The following is a 23,540-nucleotide window of genomic DNA, read 5'->3' on the forward strand; positions in this document are numbered from 1 at the left end:
GAAGTTGAGTTGCTCCTTTGTATTATCATAAGGATGAGTTTAAGGTACTCTGATGCTTTTCATCTTACTGTTGGGAAATCAAAGTTGAACTTCTCTTTTGTTATTACATATAATTCTCCCATTTCTCTTTATTCAGATCATTGGTGTAAATGCACTCATTTTAGAGACTTAACTGACCATCTACTACTCTCTACTTTATACCATACCAAAGCCTCTTTTTCGACTATTATGGTTGATAAGTGCTAAAATTTACCTGCTGCTTTCCCTGAGCAAGCTGCAGTGGTTATTTTATCCATCCTTATTCTTGAGCATGCAAGTATCTTACGTGGAAGAATTCGAACTCTAAATCTTTTAAAGATTACATGCTAGATTTTTATAAAGATGCACCTAATGTTACATGGTACAAATGTGTTTGGCATAAACACTATGCTTTGAGATTTTTTGTTTTTTCTTGGATGACCATTAATGGAGGACTAAAGACAGCTAATGCTTTATCTGTGAGAAATATTCAAGCAGAATCAAACTATTGTTTAGGCTATTACATGCATGAGAGCACAACTCATCTTTTTTTTGAATATGATTACATATTTTCTGTCATCTTTGATCGAGTTGATCCCTGATCTTAAAAACTTTCTTCTTAAATCTAGCCTGCTACAAATTTTTGATTTTGTTTTAGATACGAATAATATAATATCTGATTCAAAACATATCTATCTTTTATGCTCAATATGCTATTTATGGAGGGAGATGAATGATAGAAAATTCAGTCACACACATGGTAGCATTATATCTACTACTTTCTCTAAAATTATATATTAAAGCATCCAAATGGAGAAATAGGGAGAATCTCAAATTTCTAATATTTTCCTGTCTTTTGGTATTGTATCACACAGGAGTTATTCTTCTCGTTTGCTTTTGCCCTATGTTTATTGAGATCATTTGTAAGCTGAATTTGGTGGCTCTGTCGTTATTGGTCTGCTCTGTCTGCAAGACACCCAATTATAATTCTGGTGGGATATTGGTTTCAACCTGGACGATGATGAAAATCCCTTAAATACCATACCTCTTTCCCTTGGATGGTCATCTTGGCAATCAATGGAGATGACCCTTTCTTCTAATCTAATATCATGGTACTAAAGAACATACTCTGAGTTTAGGCTAGGCCGGTGTGCTGATTTTATTTAGTTTCCTTACAGTTAATGAATTTCAATTTTTCTTAGCCTTCGCCTTCTCTTTTTTAGGAGCTCTTTTGTTTAATTTTGAGTGAGCTTTGCTCCATTTTTTATGCAGCTCATGTAGCTTTATTTTTTTATATTATAACTTTGTTATTTTGTAACCTTATTTCTTGATTAATGAAATGGGCTATGCCTAAATTTTCCCTAGAAAAAAGGACCAATTTCTGATTTATATCAAGTTTTCCTTTGTATTAAAAAAATGAAAAAGGCTTCAAAATTTTTTGCTGTTGTAGGCAGCTCAACTTGTCATTTTGAATTCGTTTGAGATGACTTTTTTATTATTTTTTAAATCAGTAAAAAAAATTATCCATACAAAGTATTTGTTAGGAGATTTTGAATTTGAATTTTTTATGTGCATTAAATTGACTCAATTGGCTCTAAAAGAGAGAAACTTTTCACTGTTGTAGCAGGCCGGAACAGACGCGAAACTTTGATACGGTTGTAGCGGACCGAAACGGACGCGAGATGCGGGATTGAATCTGATTTATGAGTAGAGGAATTTCAATTCTAATTTCTACCGCTTCGAACTTTGCGATTGCGAATAAGCAAGAAGAATAAATGGGCTCACTCGGAGGAAGAGGGAGAGTAAGCTCAAGATCGAACTGGGTCTGAAGTCTGCTCGGTCTTCGTTGCAATCCTCGAGGAGAACCCGAGAGAGTGCAGTGGTGGAAGAAATGGCCAAGTCTAAGGGATCCTGCTTTCGCATAATGTCTTGCGCCTGCAGAGATTCTGCCTCCTCCGACGAGCTCCTTTTGCTGGAGGTATTCTTTTGTTACTTTGTTCATGATTTCAGTCACTGCCTTCTTAGTAGTGTTTTTAAGCTTACATTAGCTGATGTATTACTATAAAGACTACCGTATTTGGTGGATTTTGCTCGAATATAGGAATCCCAGTAGAAATGGGCACTTCTCATTCCTTCTTGGATTCGATTAGGATCTCCAGTGTATCTGTACGCTGGAAATGTCTGTAATGCCGAACCAAATTATTTGTTTTCAGTAAGATGGGTATAGAAGGTCCTAAAAATAAATATTAGCCTACTTTTAACCGTATTAATACTTTGACGGTTGATTGAAGATAGGCGAATTTTTAGATCTGCATAAGCCTAGAGAAATATTTAGCAATTTTTGTTTTGATGAAGGATATAAATCAAATGCCAGGTTGGATACTGTGTTATATATGGTTTCCCATCTAAAATTTAAATTCTCAGTATATCTCACCATAGAACGACGAAAATTGTAGATTGTTGTGCTTTTGCGGTTGATGTAGCACGTCCATGGAAATTTTGGCTTTGGCCCATCGTGTGCAATGCTTTCCCTTAAAATTTTGGCCAGTGCGATGCTTTCCCGAGTCTCCTCCTCCTTGCTGGCAACTGTTCGCTCTTGATTTGCTGTCAGAAGTCATTCTCGAGTAGAGTTCAAGCTTGACTCGAACTTGAATTGTACAAATCTAAACTCGCTTGAAATTAAATTATATTTCGAGTTGAGACGGCTTGATTTGAGTTACCACGAAGTCATTTTGAATTTGCTGAAATCATCTATTACATTTTTTAATAACAATGAAACACAAATTCCAAGTCTGCTCTTATTCAAGAATTGACTCAAAATTATTAAATACGTAACAAAAAATATATATATTTCTATTTACTTGTAAAAAAATTATAATATCAAATTAATTTAAAGAAAATGGACCATCATAAGATTTTACATTCTTGACTGCACACTTAGGGGTTCTGTGGTATTGGTTTTGCATCCGAATTTACTCCGGATTTATGGTAAATCCTGCCAAATAGTTTTCGAGCGTACAATAAATTCGAGTCCTGCATAAATCTCGATTTACGGATTTACGGCATACATCCGGGATTTACTATATCCTGCCGTTCAGCGGCTTTATCGACATTTACGGATTCACAAAGTTCTTCCGCGGCGAACTAGCGAGCGAGCTCCCGTCTTGGAGGGGGAGGTGAATATGGTTACCTATAGAGTGAGCTACCTCCCGTCGCGACTTCCAATCCGACACTTTCAAAATATATTAAATTTAATTTACAAATGGACCAACCGCCTTAAATCCTGGGTTACGTTGTCAAACAGTTTCTCAACATTTATCAGGATTTAATATATGTCATACTAAACAGTTTTCAAGATTCAACACCCTTAGAATTTACTAAATCAAGATTTACAGGATTTATTAAATCCTACTAAAATTATATCCTACTTGTTGCCAAACAACCCCTTAATATAAAAACAGTATAGCATAATTATTATCTATTTTCTAGAAGATAAGCACAAAGATTTGAGATAGGATATAACCATATAGGATTCAAATCTGTTTATGGTGATAATAGAATTTCAGTATTTCACTAAGATGTGTAAATCAAGCCTAAGAGAAAGAGGCAAATTTTATTTGATATTTTTGTCAAATAATACAAAATTTATGCGACATGAGCCAGTATTGAGCTCATTATCTGACCTGCTATTTTTAATCATAGATTAATGTTCAATTATATTGGCATAGTTACAATTGAGTAATGCAAATAAAATCTAGGATATGAACTCCGATTTTAGCAAACTTATAGTTGAACTGATCGTCTCGAAAATATGAACCCCAAGACACCAAATTCGACTCAATCGGAGCTCAAATGGGTCCAAATCAAGGACCCGAAGCGCTATTGAAAAGTTTGAACCACAATTTGGGTTACCAAACAATTTTCAAATATGACATGCTTATAGTCAAATCGAGCGGCTCGACGTGACGAATCCAACGAGCCCAAGATTGCCAAATTTCGATATCATTAAGACTTTCAAATGTCTAACGAACGGTCCACGATCAAGGGATTCAATATCAGCCGTCCATCCAATTCACTCCACCTTTGTCCTTGATTCTCCTCCTATTTATAGGTCATATCATCCTAAAAAAACTATAAATAGCCCATCATTTCTCTTAAGAGGGGACCCCAAGCAAGAAGAAGAAGAGAAGAAGAGAAGAAAGGGAGGGAAGAAACTCCTCGATCACTGCCGGAGTTCCGCCCGACATTCAAGTGACGCCAGAGTTCCGTCCGACTTCCAAGTAACGATAGAATTCTGTCCAAGTCACGCCAGAATTTTGCCCGACTTCCAAATGACGCCGGAGTTTTGCCCGACTTTCTAGTGATGTCGAAACTCTGCCCGATCTCCTAGTGATGTCGGAATTCTGTCTAATCTCTAAGTGATTCTGGAATTCAGCTCGAATACACAACTTGTTTGTAACTGTCTTTCAATTCGGGAGTGAATCATTGTAATTTGATCGTCCTAAATTTTAAGGACGAGTCAGTTTCTTGTACCTTAAACAAACACTAGTGGAATTCTTTCAACTGGGTGTGGCCCCGTGGTTTTTTCTCTTTCCAGAGTTTTTCACGTAAAAATCCTGGTGTTCTTTCATCTTTTGTTTGTGTACTGGATATCCATATAACGCTGAGACAAAAACTTTATAACTTTATCGCCGCGTATATTCTAGCCCGCAACAGTTTGGCGCCGTTTGTGGGAAACTCAATCCCACTATCCTAAACACCACTCGGATGGCCAACAGACGTAACAATCGTATCTTGGGAGCCTCTTGCTCCAACTCACACCAATACATGAATCCTTTCATGAACCAGGGACGCCAGACATCCGTCTCTTTTTATCCGGGGGAATAATGCTTGTGGAGAAGGAACTTCATGACCTTCTCTAGAAGACCGCATTAGAAAGATGGAGGAATCTCAGAATGAGATCCTTTAACTCCTGCAAGAGACTCGACGACCGGCACTAGCACCTCAAGAAGAGATTCTTCTCCCATGAGATCCACCAGGGCTCGAAGATGTTCAACCCGAACATCTTCATGGTGAGATTCCCCTTCCTCCGCCAAGGATGCGCCCTCCGACACATCAAGCAAATGAGCTTGCTGACATAACAAGTTATACCCATCCTTCACACGCAAGTCGCCAACCTCGCTTTTCTCCAGACATCCCCGAGGACTCAGCCCGACAGCATATTGCTGAATTCACCGGGGATGCATCCCTGCGGATGCCTGAACTCCCTCGTAACGCCCTACATCATGAATTATAAAGATTTATCCGAGAAGAGTTTTCCATAAGGGGAATAAGGCAATCTCATTGTCAGTGGGACTTATAGGAGTCATCACCCATGACCGAAGCCATCATTTAACACCCAATTCCGGTAGAATTCAAACTACCGAGTATAGATTCTTATGACAGGACATCCGACCTGTACGAGCATATCGATCATTATAGGACCATCATGCATATCCAGCAAGCCTCAGATGCACTCTTATGCCAAGTTTTCTCTGCTACCCTCAAGGGACAAACACGATGTGGTTTTATTCATTTCCAACTGAAACAATCCCTACTTTTATCAAATTGGCTGAAGTATTCGTTGAACAATTTGTTGTCAATCGGAGAATTGCTAAGGATTCTTCCCACCTTTATGGGATTCGCCAGAATGAAGAAGAATCACTGAACAAATATTTTCAGCGATTTTTCATGGAAGCTCGACAAATTTCAGAAGTAAATCCTGAATTGCTAAGTGGAGTTTTTCTTGGAGGTTTTCGTCCTGACCCCTTTTACTCGACACTTATACGAGATACGTTTCCTTCATATTTTAACTTGATCTATCGTGTGGAGGAACAAATATCAGTAGATGAAGCTATCAATGCCCACAGAAAGTAATTTGAGCAATCTTGCAAAAATGCTCCTACAATGAATAACTCATTCTCGTAGCAAAAGAAACAATGGAAGAATAGCCTGCCTCCTAGACCTCCATTGCCACGGTAAGGATTTCGACAAGAGGAAGAGTATACATCTCTCAACGTATCTCAAACCAATATATTGATGACATTCGAGATCAAGAAAATATTATGTGGTCTAATGCTTTAAGGTTGGACGAAGGAAATCAGGAACAATATTGTCCATTCCACCGCAGTCGTGGACACACTACTGAAGCTTGTAGACAGCTTAAGGATGAAATTGAAAGGCTGATTCAATAAAGATATCTCCGACAATTTATCAAAAAACTCACTTGCTCGAGATAAAGCTGATCACACTGGGGGACAAAATCAACAATAATAAAGACAACCATTGAATTATATTCAAATAGTCGGTGAGATTAAATGATCACACACTTCGTATATTTGTATTAGTAATACTACTTATCTTGTTTCATTGTGTTTCTTTTATGTCAAATAGGATGTCACTTTGATATCCCTAATATTTTCTTTCAAGTTAAACATTGTGTTGTCCCCATACGTATATCTTATGTGTTGAGTACAATGTAACTTGTATATCCCTAAGTCATATTTATTGTATTACATGACATAGTAATGTGTTGTTCAATCCGTTCTAATATTTTATTATTAAAAAAAAAGGATAAAAATGACAATAAATAAATTACTAATGAATATAATTACTTTATCCATGATTTGGGAAATACACAATCTTTATTGTGTCTCAATCACTGGATGATCAATCCCAGAGGGATTTGATCTGACCACTTCCATACAGGTTAACGTCATGAAGCAGTGCTCTGACATACAACTTCGGATGTTTTACATCCTTGGTGGATTCTCTCAACCTCTTTCACACAGGTTAACATCATCAAGCAGTGCTCTGACATATAACCTCGGATAGGTCTTACATCCTTGGTGGAATTTCTCCACCTCTTTCACACAGGTTAACTTCATTGAGTAGTGCTCTGACATACAATCTTGGATAAGTCTTACATCCTTGGTGTATTCTCTTGACCTTTTCCATACAAGTTAATGCCATCGAGTAGTGCTCTGACATACAACCTCGGATAGGTCTTACATCCTTGGTGGATTCTCTCAACCTCTTTCACATAGGTTAAAGTCATCGAGCAAGGCTCTGACATACAATCTCGGATTGGTCTTATATCCTTGGTGGATTCTCTCGACCTCTTCCACATAAGTTAACGTCATCGAGCAGGGCTCTGATATACAATCTTGGATAGATCATATATTCTTGATGGATTCACTCGACTTCTTCCATAGAGGTTAACATCATCAAGCAGTGCTCTAAGTGAACAACTTTCTCTCTATAAAGATTCCATGAAAGTAAGTGGTTGATAAAATCATCACTCATATAAAGACCTTAGCAGTCTAACAATGCCTCCAAAAATATGAGGGGCATATATCAAAACATATCTCAAAGATGCATAAATAATTCAATTTCCTTCAAGGGATAAATTCTCAACTTCATATATAATATCAATGGAGTTACATAAATCTAACATCATATTCAAGTGTACATCTATTCTTATTAGAAATTGAAATAAAAAAATACATTTACATCATCCATACAAGGACATATGATGTGGCACACTTTTGTATGGATGCATATTGCCTTTACAAAATGCCATTGAACACCCGCCATCATCGGCCCTTCGTTTGATGTATGCTGGCGGTCCTTTATTGCATATCAACCATTATCGGCTTCTCACTCAACTACTCATAGTAGCACACCCTCCAATCTCTCCTTCAGCTATCCACTTGATCGTTGACTGCCAACGAACTTCAACTCGACCGTCTATCGTCCATGAACTTCTTCTCAAATAGCGTCAAAATTCTCCTCGTCTACTCACCACTTCTAGTTATCCTCCCGTCATTGGACTTCTGCCCGTTACAGAACTTTCGTCGGAATTCCACCGGATGCTGAGCTTCCTCCCTTCGCAGGACTTTTGCTTATCATGGGACTTTCGTCGGAATTCTACCCGACATTGAGCTTCCTCTCGTCGTTGGGATTCTACCCGTTACAGAACTTTAGTCTGAATTCCACCTGACGTTGAGCTTTCTCCCGTCGCAGGACTTCTGCACGTCGCGGGACTTTCGTCGGAATTCAACCCGACATTGAGCTTCCTCCCGTCGCTAGACTTCTACCAGTTATGGGACTTTCATTAAACTTCCAACCATATGTTGACAATCGTCGATTTTCTCCTGATTGCAGGATCTCTTGAGGAGGGAGGTGGAAGAAGAGCGGCTGTAAAAAGTACTTCTACATAAGAAGAGGGGCACTTATTTTTAGTATGGAAAATCACCTACAAAAAATAGTGGAAGACCTCTAGAGCAAGAAGAAGATGGGGGAGAAAGGAAAGAAAATGCTACAAAAATTCTAACTTATATATAATGAGAGGTGCACTGATTTTGCATAGGGAAAGTCACCTACGAAAAACAGTTGAATGCCCCCACTGTTAGAAAGTTAGAATGAGGGAGGAGAAAGAAAATAAACGGCTGCAAAAAGTCTAATTTTTACACAAGAAGAGGGGTGCTGATGTAAGTAGGGAAAGCCACATATATAAAATAGCAGAATGCCTCGACTGTAAGAAGATAACAAGAGGAAAAAAATTCTATCTTTTGTATAAGAGGGGCGTTGATTTAAGTTGAGAAAGTCACTTACATAAAACAGCGAAATGCCTCCACTGTAAGAATGAGCAGTTTCCTCTCTGACCCAAGGGGGTATTTATAGCATTTTTTGGAAGAGGATAAGCTTCAGGAAGATTATGTAATTTTTTAGAATTTTTTGGATTTTTTTCAAAATTTTCTTGAATTAAAAAAATTAATAACTACTGGCGCAAACCATGCGGGACGCGCCTGTTTGCGCGTGGTGCGCTTCTCTCCGCCAGCAGTGGGCGGCGGCTGGCCAGCCGGTTCGGCCGCCCAAGCTTGTGCGGGCCCAATTTTCGGCCTGGACAGTCCAAATCGGACATTTTTGGGGTCCCCATACACGTTTTTCAACGTTCCAAACTCAATTTTGACACTTTTAGAGCTCAATGGGGTCTCCATGATTAAGTTTGAGAAAATTATAATTTTTGGAACGCAATTTTTTACGATTGGGCCAATATAAAATATTGAAAAAAGTATTTTCGGACTTCTGGAGCTTCGGAGTCCGAAAATTGGGGGCAACTGATATGTCATTAAAAAATTATCCTGACCGGACACGAATCTCGAGGCAAAAATCAAGTTGAAAACTTCAAAAATTAAATCTGGGATCATCTAAACTCTGATTTCAACAAACTTATAGTCGAACTGATCGTCTCGGAAATGCAAACCCTACGATATAACATTCGACTCAATCCAAGCTCAAATGGGTCCAAATCAAGGACCTGAAGCGCTATTGGAAAGTTCGAACCACAATTTGGGTTACCAAACAGTTTCCAAATATGACATGCTTATAGTCGAATCGAGCGGCTCGACGTGACGAATCCAACGAGCCAAAGATCGCCTACTTTCGATATTATTAAGACCTTCAAATGTCTGATGAACTGTCCACGATCAAGGGATTCAATATCGGCCGTCCATCCAATCGACTCCATCTTTGCCCTTGATCTTCCTCCTATTTACAGGTCATGCCATCCTCAAAAAACTATAAATAGCCTCTCATTTCTTTTAAGAGGGGACCCCAAGCAAGAATAAGAAGAGAAGAAGGAGAAGAGAAGAGAAGAAGGGACGGAGGGAAGAAACTCCTCGACCACCGTCAGAGTTCCGCCCGACGTTCAAGTGACGTCGGAGTTTCGTCCGATTTCCAAGTGACGCTGAAATTTTGCCCGACTTTCAAATGACGGCGAAGTTCCTCTCGACTTTCTAGTGACGCTGAAACTTTGCCTGATCTCCAAGTGACGCCGGAATTGTGTCTAATCTCTAAGTGATTCTGGAATTCAGCTCGAATACACAACTTGTTTGTAATTGAATTTCAATCCGGGAGTGAATCATTGTAATCTGATGGTCCTAAATTTTAAGGACGAGTCAGCTTCTTGTACCTCATACAAACACTAGTGGAATTCTTTCAACTGGGCATGACCCCATGATTTTTTTTCCCTTTCTAAGATTTTCCACGTAAAAATACTGTCGTTCTTTCATCTTCTGTTTGTGTGCTACATATCCGTACAACGCTGAGACGAAAACTTCATAACTCTATCGCCGCGTATATTCTAGCCCGCAACAAATAGAAAAAGAGATAATGTATATTGTAGATGTGAAACTCAAGAGAGATTTATTTCCAATAGTTATATTATTTCTTTGTAAAATGAATTTGGATTTTTAATGGCTCTGTCAGACTTTCTGTTTGTTAGAAATAGTTTGTTATTCATAATATTAGTGAATAAAATTTAATTATTTGTTTGATCATATGTTCGCACTTCGTTAATTCAAGCATTTGAGTGGGGTCATGACACCGACAATTTGGATGGTAACAATGGTTGGAGGTTGCAAGTGAGTTCGTCTGAGCTTGTGGAGGAGAAGAGTGAGTGGTTTGGTCGGTTGGTGAGTGAGGGTGTTAAGTGGGAAGGAAATTTGGGCTAGCACTGGCAATTCTACTAACCATACATGACATATTGTTTTATATAATGGCTTTTGATTACTCACAAAAGCATTTGTCCGGTATGGTTGTTTGTAAGTCAGTAGAACTTTATTGGTTTTTGGCTAGCCGGGGTCGACGGGCCCCAGAGTGACGACTTTACAGGAAATCTTTGGATTTCCTTGGGTTGGTGTTTAAAATATTAAAGTGATTTGGCATCATCAAATATTTGACATATATTCATGCATATTAAAATATGTTGTAGAAAACATCGCATATCTCATGATAGTTTTTGATATAGTGATTATAGGTCCATACTCCCCTCTTTTGGTTGCTCATATTGCATGCCCTATTTCTTTTGCCATTTATGCTTTAATAGATAGTAGTTATTTGCTGAGTTTGCAAATTCAGTCGTTGTCTTTTTTAGCATGTCCTACAGGTGTGTTTGGTAGACCGCCACCTCAAGAACAGTGTTACCATCAATAGACTATTTTTTTGTTGTAATTATTATGTTTATATTTATGTTTTTTGAGGATTGGGTAGTTTTTTTTCCTACTTTTTTATTATATTTATATTTTTGCTGGCTTGTATCAAAATTTGGTTATTTGGATGCATTGGTTATTTAAACTTCTATTAATAGATTGACTTTGTTTACTTCCTCTGTTTACTCTGATGTATATATCATGTTGTATCTCTTGTATATGCATATTATCTTTGTGAATACAAAACAAATTTTCTTATCTCTTAATTGCATCCCGTGTTGCCGGGTTTACCGCCTTCCGGACCCGGGGTGTGACATTTTTGAAGGGTTGCGTCCTTCGAGGTTATTTTACTTCACTGTCTCTTGTATTTTGAGTATATAGATATTGATAATGGTGCATGTGATTAGAGAAGCAAGGAGGGAGTGAGAGAGAAGAGAGATATGTACTTATTTCTCTCAATTTTCATAGTGAATTTTTAAGTGTGGTGTGGCTCTGTGGTTTTTTCCCTATTTTAAATTTTTTCATGTTAAATTCTGGTATCCTTTACTTTTCCGTTGCTTTTACTTTCTTGCTTGTTTCGTCATTGTGGTGTTTACTCCTCATCATCCCCGACAGCCAGGGCTCTCGGGTACACTGTGTTGGGGCATTGCACGCGAACCCAAGTTGGGGAAAGACCCTCCCCTCCCGGGATTGATCAACACAATTAGATTCCACACAAAACTAAAAAAAGAAAGGGGAGGTCAAATAAAATCACACATCACATTGGGATAGAGACTTAAAAATTGGAAAATTCTAAAAGTTCTGATATTAGTTCATTCTTCAATACATCTTATTTGAATTATTTTTATGAACCTGTTATCAGGGCAAGATTATGTCCAATTCTAAAAGTGGATATTAAACGTCTGGTATGCTTTGACGTAACAAACCTACTTATGATGATTGATTAATTACTTCTTTGCCGGCACAATAGTTATGCCTAGATTTACATGATAAATGATGGGCTGATTAATGTGAAATCTTTTCATCCATGTTCTAAATTATATTAAAGGCTAAATCACTTATATTTCCTTCTCTTCAATAACTTTCCTATTTTAGCTTGGAGTCGATATTATCGGTTTGTGAATATCTTTATTATAGTTGTAATTTGATGTTGTGTTGTGCATCTTGTCTTCATGTGCATAGGTTGATCTTCTGTTGATCTTCTGCTTGCACGTTCCCTTTTATTCCCTTCTTTGTTTAAATCCCGATTTGTGCACTATAGCGAAATCGAGTGTTTCTCTTGTATGCATTGAGTATTTAAATCCCGATTTGTGCAAGTTTCATTTTTTTTCCGTTTTTTCATCAAAAGAGAAAAGTTTGAAGAGTTATCATAGACTTTAGCCTTGTGATTCTTTATTTGTATTGATGTCCTTTCTAACTGCGTAATGGGATTTGAATTCATTCTTTTCAGAGCAAAGCCTCATCAGATAAGTCTCGGTGGAGTTTTCGGAAGAGATTATCTGGGCCTCGAGTGCTGAGCAAGAATGCCATTTTGGAGCCTGACACTGGTGACTATAATAAGGATAGTTTGGAGGCAATCTCAAGTAGTTTCAATTCAGGTATGAATGTATGTGTTTCAGAAAAGGGCTCCATTCAGAAGAATCCCTCTGAGGAAGAATTTCTTGTAGGACCAGCACAATCATCCACTGCAGTCAATTCCAAAGTTTCTGCAATAGTTGGACTAAATGGTGCCAGCAATGACGAAAATATTCAGGAATTTGCAGCTATTATCATCCAGGCAGCTATTAGGGGCCATCTGGTATCTATTCTATTATTCTTTTCATTTTTATCTTTTATTTTTCTTGGATTATATGAGGCAATTCTATTAATTTTAATGATTTCTTCTATATTTAAAAAACCCTCCAGGCTGTAAAAAGACTTAGAGAGGTTAAGTATGTTATCAAGTTGCAAGCTGCTGTGCGTGGACACCTGGTCAGAGCACATGCAATTGGTACTTTACGCTGCATCCGAGCAATTACCAAAATGCAAGCAATTGTTCGGGCTCGTCTTGCAAGTCCGTTGCATGAGAAGGTTGTTGGCATAGCAGATAAAAAACTTGGAACGAACAGAAATAGCTTATACCTCCTGGTAATTCCTTCTTAGCTTACAAATTTTTTTGGCAATGCAACATCATTATCATTCTAAAGCTGCAGCAGTAGTTACTAAATAGTGTGCTAATATTGCGTCTTTTGTGTCTTGAGTATTATAATAAATTGTAGCCTCATATGCATTTCTTTGATTAAACCCCTTTGTGCAAAGAAAAAAATGCTATCTTGTTAGATCGTCCATTAGAAGTTCCTTGCCCTGGCTGATGCTGCTTTCTTCTTTTAGAATTGTGTTAGTCCCTTTTTCTAGAAAAGTCAACCCATCAATGCGGTTCATTCATTTATTACATGTCAATAATATAATACAGAAGTGAAGTTCCCTACTTGGAAAAATACAGATAAATCAGCTAGTATCTGCTAAATCAATAAAAAGTACAAGATACATGCCATCATTGGCACAATATGTGATAAAATAAAAGAGGTGTGCAAGTTAGAAAAGCCTGTCCTTACTGGAAAGGAGTCGGGCGCTGGCTTCATTCAACCTATCATCTTTGGTGTCCTGACCTAATCATGCTGTTTGCACAAGACGGACTATGTTGTTGTGATGCTTCACCAACTATAGTGCAACACACGATCCTCTATAGTATGAGCCCTGCTTCATTCCTCCACTTATATGCGATGATGTTGACAATTACTGGTTGCTCATTCCCAATCATGTCCTTCCACATAGATTCATTTGCCAGACAATATTATCAATATTAGATACCTTCTCCCATAAGCTAGCTTGTTGATAACTGATTGGTTTGATGGCCCATAGCTTATCACAAAAATTTGAAACCCATAGCTTGTTGAAACCACTTCACTTCTTTTTGCAAGTTGAAACCCTACTTTTTAATTCCTGAAGTTCTTAAATGACTTTCCTTAGTGCACAACCCAACAATCAAGGGAATAATTACATAAGTCTATGTAGCTATTTTAAAATTTTATTTACATGAAATTTCAAATTAAATTTTCATTAATGATTTAACTCTTACCAAAACTTTCCCAAGAACTGGTGCATGCTTTCGATATTTTATCTCGGTTATTTAGCTCAATTCTTTCACTGTTCAAAACAACATTAAAAATATTAAATATTATTAAAATTAACCTTGGAGAAGTTGAATGCATAGATCGTCGTCAAAGACAATGTTGAATGCCTCTAGTTATTAACTCATATTTCTAATTAAGTGGCAGATTATATTCTATGAAAAGATCAATTGATAATTAATAAATTGTATTGTGCACCTCAAATATGGATTAGAGAAAGTCACCTTAGATGATTTGGTCGCATAAAATGGCGGCCTTCCGATGACCAGGTTAGGAGAGTAGATGCATTAAGGCCAATTAAGGCAAACTCACACACACATCACATACGCAATATTTGAATCCAAGACATTTTAGTTGGTAGCCAAAGCTCTAAACTAATAGACCAAAGAGAGCTGCTTGTGGTTGTTGCTCACCTCAAATACTCTTCTTTTTCCTTGAGTTGAGATCACAAAGATCAAAAGCCATTCGTTCTTCTTTCCTGCCGAATGCCAACACATAATTTAATCGAATCAAATTGACGAATAACTCTTCTCCAATATTAAGTTTTATTTACTTTCATCTCCTTTGACCTTATCGAAATAAAAAAAAAGCACGTCTATGCAATGCCCTAATGAGAGAACTTCTCTTTTTCCTCTCAATAGACCCACTACATCTTTTAGAATCGAATAGCCATTCTCTTTGTCGATCAAAGCACAAAAACCTCTCCTTTTGTTTTCGTCAAACAACAACCTGATGCAGACCTTCTTCTCTGCCAATCAAAACCATGAATCTGCCACGCAACCTCTTCCTTCACATGCAAACCCCTCTCTGTATCGTGTTCAACTTCAATGAATTGAGTGTAGTCAATTTGTCTAATGCGAGGTGTGCCTCTCGTGCTCACCTGCTTTTGTTACTTTGCTTTGCTTCGCTTGTTCACAAGTTTGCTTCGCCCAGGCTCGACCTTGCTTGATTAATTATTCTACGGGACTGGTTCGGATGAACCGATCCGGCTGTCTCTCACACTTAATGAGGCGTTAATTCCCCATTATAAGATCAATGTGAGAAATTTATACTATGAGCCCTTTATTTGGTCTATTGAGTTAGTTACTGTTTAATGATGACCCACAAATGAAAAATATTTCATCTAGCCCTCTATTGTTTGCAGTGAATAAGTGCCTTCAAGCGCTGTATTTTAATGTGTTAAGTTATTAGTGAAAAAACATTCCAATTTGATTTTAAGATGTTCTAACAATGGAGGCGAAATCTTGACTGGCTATTCCTCCATCGCCAACCTTATTCTATATTCTTCTATTATCTTGATAGTCGGAGAAGGATATATTGAGGTATATTAGTCAAGCTGCGTCATAGCTTTTTTTTACTTCCCCTTTAAATAATGAATCACCGCAATAAAAAAAAAAAAATTCATCATAAATTTTAAGCTGCAAATATTGTTGCCAAGCATGCGAAGAAAAGTTGTCATTCTTTGTTTCTTTTTACATGAAAGGTTTTTCCCCTGTAGACCAAAATACTTATCCAATTAGTATGTCAATTTGATGAAAGTTACGTCTTTCTCCAGGGAAAATATAACAGCTGCGAAGGAACTAAAAGTTCTTATTCAACGAAGAAGCTTCTTTACAATAGATTTGCTCAGAAGGTATCTTTTGCATAGGAATTTTCTTTTCTTTCTCCCTGGTTTTCTTTTAAATTATCGTTTTTGACACGTACTTGCAAAATTTGTCAATAAGATGCTAGTCTCCGCACCAAATACCAGGCCTATCTATATAAAGTGTGATCCTTCAAAATCAGATGCGGTATGGAAATGGCTAGAGAGGTGGATGACAATAGTCAGTTCACACACTGAAGAAGAAAATAATGAAATTTTCAATCCTGCTGATAAAGAAGCCGGGAAAAGCCCCAATTTAGCTGGCAATGAAGAAAAGAAAAACGATTCAGCTAATTCAAAATCAGGTCCGAGTGAATTTGTGGTAACATCTGACTGTAAAAGTGATCTGAATGCGACAAGTGAGAGTAATCTAGGAATTAGATCTTCTGATTGTCTTTCTGGCAGTTGCGTCAGTTCAGTAGAGAAGGATGAAGAATGTGATACTGAGATTAGAGAAGTTTCTAAACAATCAGCTCTTGCACCACAACGACCAGATGGTTATTCTTCCAATAAAAACGAATCTAAAGGCAATAATTTGAATAACCCTTCAAAAAAGGAGCAACATGGACCATCAGAGATTGAAGCACAAAAGTTTGCTATCCGGTCACGGAGGCCCTACAATCCAGCATTTGCTGCTGCTCATTCAAAATTTGAAGAGCTGACCTCTAATACCAAAAAAGTCAAGTGTATTAGCTCTGTTAGTTCCGCTTATCAAGATTCTGCAGCTGATGCAAGGGTTGGTAATTATCATTCCCAGGTGAATATGCATAAGGAAGCCGCACGAGATCCTGTTATTCAAGTTGCTGCTTCTGAATGTGGGACGGAAATTTCTATTTCCTCCACGCTAGACTCACCAGACAGATCAGAAACCGAGTGTGGAGAAATTATTTTGGAAATAGGCTCAATTGATAAACATAATTATGATGATGCTACTACTTGTTCTGATAATCTTTTCATTCTTGCAAATAAGGGAGCTGAATGGCAAGAAAGCGAACCAAACAAGCTTGAGGAAGCTCTAATATATGCACCCCCTTCATCTGGAGCTCTTGATATGGCTCTATCAGCGCAACAACTGGCTCCTTCTGTTGAAGGAACTCCTAGAAGTCACGCTGCTGCACTTGAGCCATATGGTACTCCATCAAGTGAAATTTCAGTAAATGCTGGAAGTAGAAGTAAAGATTGCAACACGCCCAGCCAGAGGCAGAGGCTTACAGGAGCTGGAAGAAAACTTGCCTCCAGAGCTACTAGTGATTCTACTGCAAGACAGAGCAGTGAAAATTTATCAAATGGCTCAAAGAATGAAAAAATGAAGAAATCTGCTGTAGTCTCTGGAACTGATCTTGATGATGAGCCCAGAATGAGCAATAGCAACAGCAGTTCCCTTCCAAGTTACATGCAAGCTACCAAATCAGCCAGGGCCAAGGTCTATGCAAATAATTCTCCAAAATCAAGCCCAGATTTGCATGATAAAGATAATCGCATTAAGAAAAGGCATTCCTTCCCTATTGTCGATGGAAAGCAGGCTTCATCCCCACCTAAGCAGCGGCTCACACCAAGAGCTCCACAGAATCCAAAGAGCGATGGCATTCATGCCCCTCATACTTCTGCTGGTAATTTCTCGGACTTCTATTACTAATGCAGATTCTACCATTGTTCAGCTGAATTGTAAAGAAGATTAATATTTTTTTTAACGGTTAGAAACTATCTCAAAAAAATTATTAATTTTAGGGAGAGCACAAGACCAATTACAGAAAATGGATACGAGGCTATTTACAGATAAGGAGGTCACAAAGTTAGCTTCAAATAAATTTCATGTAGGGAGCTAGTGAATATTAAGTTTTAAAAAAAACTCTCAGGTCAGACTCGAACTTATGATTACCACTCTAGGAGTTAGGGAACATACCTTTGGAGCTAGAGCTCCTTGATTGTAATGAAGATTGTGTAAAATTAAAATGTTAGGGAGTGCATTAAAAGGGAGACTAAAGTTGAGTCTGATACATCAACAGTCAAATTCATTTTAAACCCATTAAATTAAGTCTATTTTGGATGAGGGGTGGCCATTTGCTATTTCTATACCATCATATTTTTCACTTATTCAATATGGAAGTATATCTAATATTATTTAATACCTTAAAAATATTCTAAGAAGTTCTACAATTAAGGACAATTATTTTTTCTTTTAAGACTGAACTTGATTTACCATTCACCTGAACTTAGGCCTGGTTTAGCAGAATTCGTTGAAAAATTCTACTTCGTCAATCTAAATTAGGGGTGCAAACAAGTCGAGTCGAACTCGAGTACTAACGAGCTCGAGCTTGGTACTCGAGCTCGAACTCGGCTCGAAATTTTTATTTTCGGCTCAAACTTGACTCGTTAGCTTGAGCTCGAATAAGAAGCTCGAACTCAGCTTGTTTATAGGCTCATTAGTTTGATATGGAGTGTATTTTTTTTATTTTTTTATGTTCTCAATTTTTGTAGGTTTCACACTGCTAAAATGTTATTTAAACAAAAAAACAAGCATTTAAATTACTGTTGTGACATAAATTCCAAACAATTAACACTAATATATAGGAAGGGATCCACATGCAGGTTACTAGTTTGAAACATTATTTCTTTCAAGCACCATATGAGACAACAATAGTATCATTCATCCACTTTAAAGTAAAACAAAATTTTACATTAAAATAGTAGTGAAACAAAATTGCTAAGCAACATTAAATGTCTATTAGCAAATTTTTAACAAGGTTCACTAAGCAAGAACATTGTATGAAAGTTCACGTAGTAATAATAAAGTTTACAAAAAAATCTCATATAGCCAATGTTCAATTGACAATAAATCTCCATTATCTTTTTCTTTTTGCCCATGTACAAGCACCTTCAAATAGCCAATCTGCAAATGAAAAAATAAAAGGCTTAAGTATTTTGATAATTGTTAATAGAGAAAATGTGTAGAGGGATCTTCTACCTTTTAAGATTCTTCTAACTTATAAGTAGCGTTATCTCAACCTCTTCATCCTCCTCCTCTTCCTTTAAGTAAATTACATCCAATGTTAGCATTAATATTACAAAATAAGAAACTTTAAAATAAAAAATTATACCAAATCATTATCTTCATCTTGATTTTTTGACTTAAATCAGGATGAGAACATTCGACTTACAGTCACAGTCATGTATGAAATTCTCTAAATGGATATCAGTGTAAAGCTTAATCTTGTTATGATTTTTAATGCATTACGTAGCCTCTTTCTTCTCCTTTTCATATACTAACATCAGGTCATTACGAATTGTTGTTCTACTATACTTTATAAAATATGGTGACATGGTCTTTAATACTAAATAAAAGACAAACTCTTCTGCAACTGAAAATGATTTTTATTTATTAAAACGTAATGGACAATCCTTTCTCTAACTTTTGAGAACCTGTGCTACCTAAGCATAATTTTTTCTTGCAGAGAACATTCAACTTTCTTCTGACCATCAGTGACGGTTATTTCCTTAAATTCATCCCACATTGTAGTGTTTTTTTCCTTTTTTGTTGTCTATTGGATTCTCTGTTGTATTTTCATTGGTCTTTTCGTTATCTCAACAATTATTATCCTGATTGTCTCCCAACATATTTTCATTTTCCTTATGATTGTCTGATTGCTCTTCACTAGTTTCTGAACTGAAGTGCCCAGTAATATTATCTTCAACAACTAGCTCTGTCGACATCCTATCTAAAAAAATACCCATCTGTTTAAACCCTAAACTAGCAGACAAACTTCACCTCATGATAAGCAACAAAAACATAACAAATCACTAATTTAGTTTTCTGTGAGAGCCTAAGAAAACATTCAAGAACACAAAATAACCTAGATGATGCTTTATCAATTCAATACAAAATTCCACCGAATCATAATTTCCATCTCAATTCCATAAAAATCACTCAATAACCAGCAACAACCAAGCCAAAAGGAAATCGGAGGAGTTCAATAGAAAAAATAATGATAGCCAGGGCGACTGTCCATCCAAAAGGATAAAACTCATAAAACATTGCATGAATATTTCTTCAATAAAATGATCCAAAGCTCAAACCATTTTGAAACTCAAGGCATAAATCATTCAGAAATAAAACTCATAAAACATTTTGAAACTTATGTTTGGATGAAGATGAATGACCTAAAAAAAGCTAAAGAAAGAATTTAATACCTTAGAAAATTTTGTTGGGATGAAGAAGATGAACGACCTAAAAAAACCCTACCGAATCGTGACTGTCTGTCTCGAACAAACGAACCCCTCATTTTTTTGCTGCAAATTTGGTAAAACTCAGACTTGATGTTCTTGCAAAATAAATGAAATTGTTGAGAATGAGATACAAGAGAGAGATGACATACCTGAAAAAAAAAATTCGGTCACCAATGGGATTTCTCCTCGTTACGCTCAAGAATCATAGCAATATGGATGAGTGGCTTTACCCTTAGAGATACGATGCGAAATGACCATATACGTTAAAAGGTTGAAGAAGCTCCAGTGGAAGATAAGATTTAGAGAGAGTCACCTTAGATGGTTTGGTCACATAAAACGGCGGCCTTTCGATGACCCGGTTAGAAAAGTAGAGGTATTAGATTTGACTTGTGTTAAAAAAGGTAGAGGTAGACCTAAAAAGACTTGGTTAGAAAGTATTAAAAATGATCTTTCTTTATTAGATTTAATTGAGAATTTGACTTTAGCAAGACACAATGGAGAAAAAGGATTCATGTAGCCGACCCCACGTAGCGGGACAAAGGCTTGATGTTGTTGTTGTTGTTGTTGTACGCTCAAGAACCATAGCAGCAGAAAACCTAGAAGAGCTGCAACTTTGCATGAGAGAAAGAAAACCTAATAGGGCGGTTCGGTTTGAATAGAAGTTTTAAAGAAACGCTAAGGCTGGTCGCTCGATTCGGATTCAGCCCATCCGGGTTTGAGTGGTCCACAATCCGTTAGTTGCCTAGTCCGTTATCCGCTGTCCACATTCGGTACCTTTTCGAGCGGCTCGACGAGTACTCAAGCTGAGCTTTATTTTGATCGAACTCGAGCTCGATAAGCCAACAAGCTCGAAAAACAACTCAAACTCAAACTCAAAGCTTGACAAGCTTAACTTGTGAGCTCATTAACGAGTCAAGTTCGAGCGGGCTCGCGAGTCAATTTAACTCATTTGAACCCCTAATCTAAATCAATTGGACTTCATAGCTAGCACTGATGTTGCATGCTGCTTAATATCAGACAGTTAGATGTCCATCCAAGGATTTTTTGCTTTTGCTGAATTCAATCATATATAAAAGATCAAACAAAAAATAAAGTAAACTTGAGATTAAGCCTTAAGATGTTTCATTGGTAGTTGGCCATGTCTTTAGTCTTTTATTACTGTGAACTGATTTGATGGCACAATTTTGTTCCTAGAACTCATGTAAGCTTTATATTCGTGAGTATATCTAAGGCTTCGTTTGAGATGGCTTTCTTAGTGCTTCTTAAAATAAATTTTTAGTACAAAAAATATAATTTTTGTACACAAGAAAGCTGCTTTAAGCAGCAGTAAAAAAGTCGTACCAAACAAAGCATAAGTTTCACTGCGGTCGAACTTGACTTTCTGAATCCCTGCACACATAACTGATTTCCAAAAATGAGTTACTCTATATGACCCATCTTGAAAGTTGCGGTCAAATTATATATATATGATAGATTGAGCGACTCGAATGTTGCTCACGCAGAAGGCACTAATGTCCTCAACCGATGTGCCACAGCACGAGCCTTGTCAAATTATATTACTAAATATATATGAAAGGTAGAGTTAATGAATGGCATGCAACCAAAGATCAGGTCAAAAGTATAGAAATGATGTAAAGCTTCGTTTGGGACTGCTTTCTTGATACTTCTTAAGGTTGCTTTCTAATATAAAAATTTAAATTTTTGTACTAGAAAGCTACTCTACGAAGCAGCGAGAAAGTAGTCCCAAACGAAGTCTAAATCAGATTTCGAAAAATTATTTTAGAAAGCAACAAAAAAACCTAATTTTTTATAAACATTATCTACTTCTCAACATTATCTACTTCTCCAATATTCTAATGGCATTTTTTTTGTCTTAAACTAACTTCGAGTTTTTTTTCAGAAAGGAGATGGCAACGATGATTTCGAATCTTTGATCCCTTTCAGAAAGGGCGCTTCAGGACTAAATCGCTATCATGTGGCAACTCATCAAAAAGGCATTTTCATTATGCTTTCAAGTGTCTATATATAGAGTACTCTAGTTTTTCAGGATTGTGTTCCCTCATTGAAACCAGTAAACATGTTTGATATAAGCTAAATATGCTAGTTTCGTGATTATACTGTAATAAGTTGAAATGATATAAGCTATTTCTCTTTTTATAAATCTATGCGAATGCACAAATGGTCTACTTAATGTAGGCTGCGAGCCTACAAAGCTGGGTCTATCTTGGCAGTCTAATAGCTAGCGCACCCCCATTGTGACGCCGAACGCCGAACGCCGAACGCCGTCCAAAGCCCAATAAAAATGTGCCACATCACCCCTACTCGGTACCGAGCTCGATACTGCTCGGTGCTGGATGACGTGGCTGCACCTGATTCGTCTCTCGAAGGTAAGTTGTGTCTGATGTCCGCACTGAATATTCTCTCCACTTGATGGCAGAAATTATCAGGTCGATACTTACTAGTGTCATTGAAAGCCTTGTTCTAGCTCTATCTGAGATATGAAGACGGTCTTAGCAAGGTAAACCATTTTTATTTTGTTTAAGACCATTCTGTTCAATTTTAAAATTTTGACTTTCATTTACTAAATCTACTTAAATGCTTACTGTATCTAGTTTTTCTATGTGCAGTTTGATTTTTCTCAAGCATTTTGTCAGGCTTCAGTATGACGGCAGTAAGTGATAAATATATTGCATTTTAGTTTATTACTTGCAGATTTTTTTAATTTGTTGTGGTAATTGTTGGCGTGAAAAAGCCTTGAGACTTGATTTTATTTGGTAGAAAAAGGAGAGATAAAACTATAGTTTAGGGTAGTCAGGAAGGCGTATTCTTGGATGAATTATTCTATGCGGACACCGAACTGGAGAACCGTCCGATGTTCTCTCTGTCTATAGTAAAAGTGCAGATCATTGCGCTTTTACTGTAAACAAAAATAAAACCAGACAGTTATCCTTGTCTGGTGTCCATGCAGAATAATTTCTCCTATTCTTAAAGATAATTTTCGTCTATTTTTTAAATATTGATAATTAAGTTGATAAAAAATAGCATGGCTTGTTAATGGTGAATGAGAAGTGTGCATTGATGGGCATATTAAATGAAATCAACAAAGATTGATTTTTTTTAGGTAGAGTGGAACCAGTTTCCGGTCTTCACAAACTTTGCTGCTAACTGCAAAACAGAATTATTTTAGAAGAAACCCTACATAAGAAGAAGAGAGGAAAATAAGCTATATTAAAGCATTTGCATATTTAAGGTTTTAGTTGTGATATCTTTTTTAATGTTTTCAAAAATAAATTCTTAGTGCAAAAATTTCTAGTTTAAGAAATTTGTCATAAAAATATTGTCACAACCTGATAGTTAAGAGATTATACCTTATTGGGATACCAAGTAAGCAGATCTGTAAATAAATTATAAGTTTTATTAGGGGTGTCAATTTTTGACACGACCCGAAACCCG

At 36.9% G+C, this 23,540-nt stretch overlaps 1 protein-coding gene across 2 annotated transcripts; it reads left to right on the forward strand.

Moving 5' to 3' along the window:
* Positions 1 to 1,648: 1,648 nt before the first annotated feature.
* LOC110112795 (protein IQ-DOMAIN 32) lies at positions 1,649 to 22,248 on the forward strand. 2 transcript variants are annotated; one of them, XM_020845123.2, is made up of 7 exons: positions 1,649 to 1,996; positions 12,502 to 12,649; positions 12,719 to 12,849; positions 12,957 to 13,178; positions 15,777 to 15,854; positions 15,946 to 17,473; positions 21,988 to 22,248. In XM_020845123.2, the coding sequence occupies exons 1-7, from the start codon at positions 1,910 to 1,912 to the stop codon at positions 22,005 to 22,007; spliced, it is 2,214 nt and encodes a 737-aa protein (XP_020700782.2). In that variant the 5' UTR covers positions 1,649 to 1,909; the 3' UTR covers positions 22,008 to 22,248. The 2 variants fall into 2 exon arrangements, with proteins under 2 accessions (XP_020700782.2, XP_020700783.2); XM_020845124.2 differs by having other exon boundaries at positions 12,725 to 12,849.
* The last annotated feature ends 1,292 nt before the right edge of the window (positions 22,249 to 23,540 follow it).

This window comes from Dendrobium catenatum, unplaced genomic scaffold, assembly GCF_001605985.2.
Source record: "Dendrobium catenatum unplaced genomic scaffold, ASM160598v2 fragScaff_scaffold_880, whole genome shotgun sequence".
NCBI classification, from domain to species: Eukaryota; Viridiplantae; Streptophyta; class Magnoliopsida; order Asparagales; family Orchidaceae; genus Dendrobium; species Dendrobium catenatum.

What these genes read in the sequence shown, in the direction of transcription:
- LOC110112795 (XM_020845123.2), top strand. Translation starts at nt 1,910, where the DNA reads ATGGCCAAGTCTAAGGGATCCTGCTTTCGCATAATGTCTTGCGCCTGC. An exon ending in CTCAAGTAGTTTCAATTCAG is followed by an intron (nt 12,650 to 12,718) that starts GTATGAATGTAT and finishes AATTTCTTGTAG; the next exon opens with GACCAGCACAATCATCCACT. An exon ending in TGCCCCTCATACTTCTGCTG is followed by an intron (nt 17,474 to 21,987) that starts GTAATTTCTCGG and finishes GTTTTTTTTCAG; the next exon opens with AAAGGAGATGGCAACGATGA.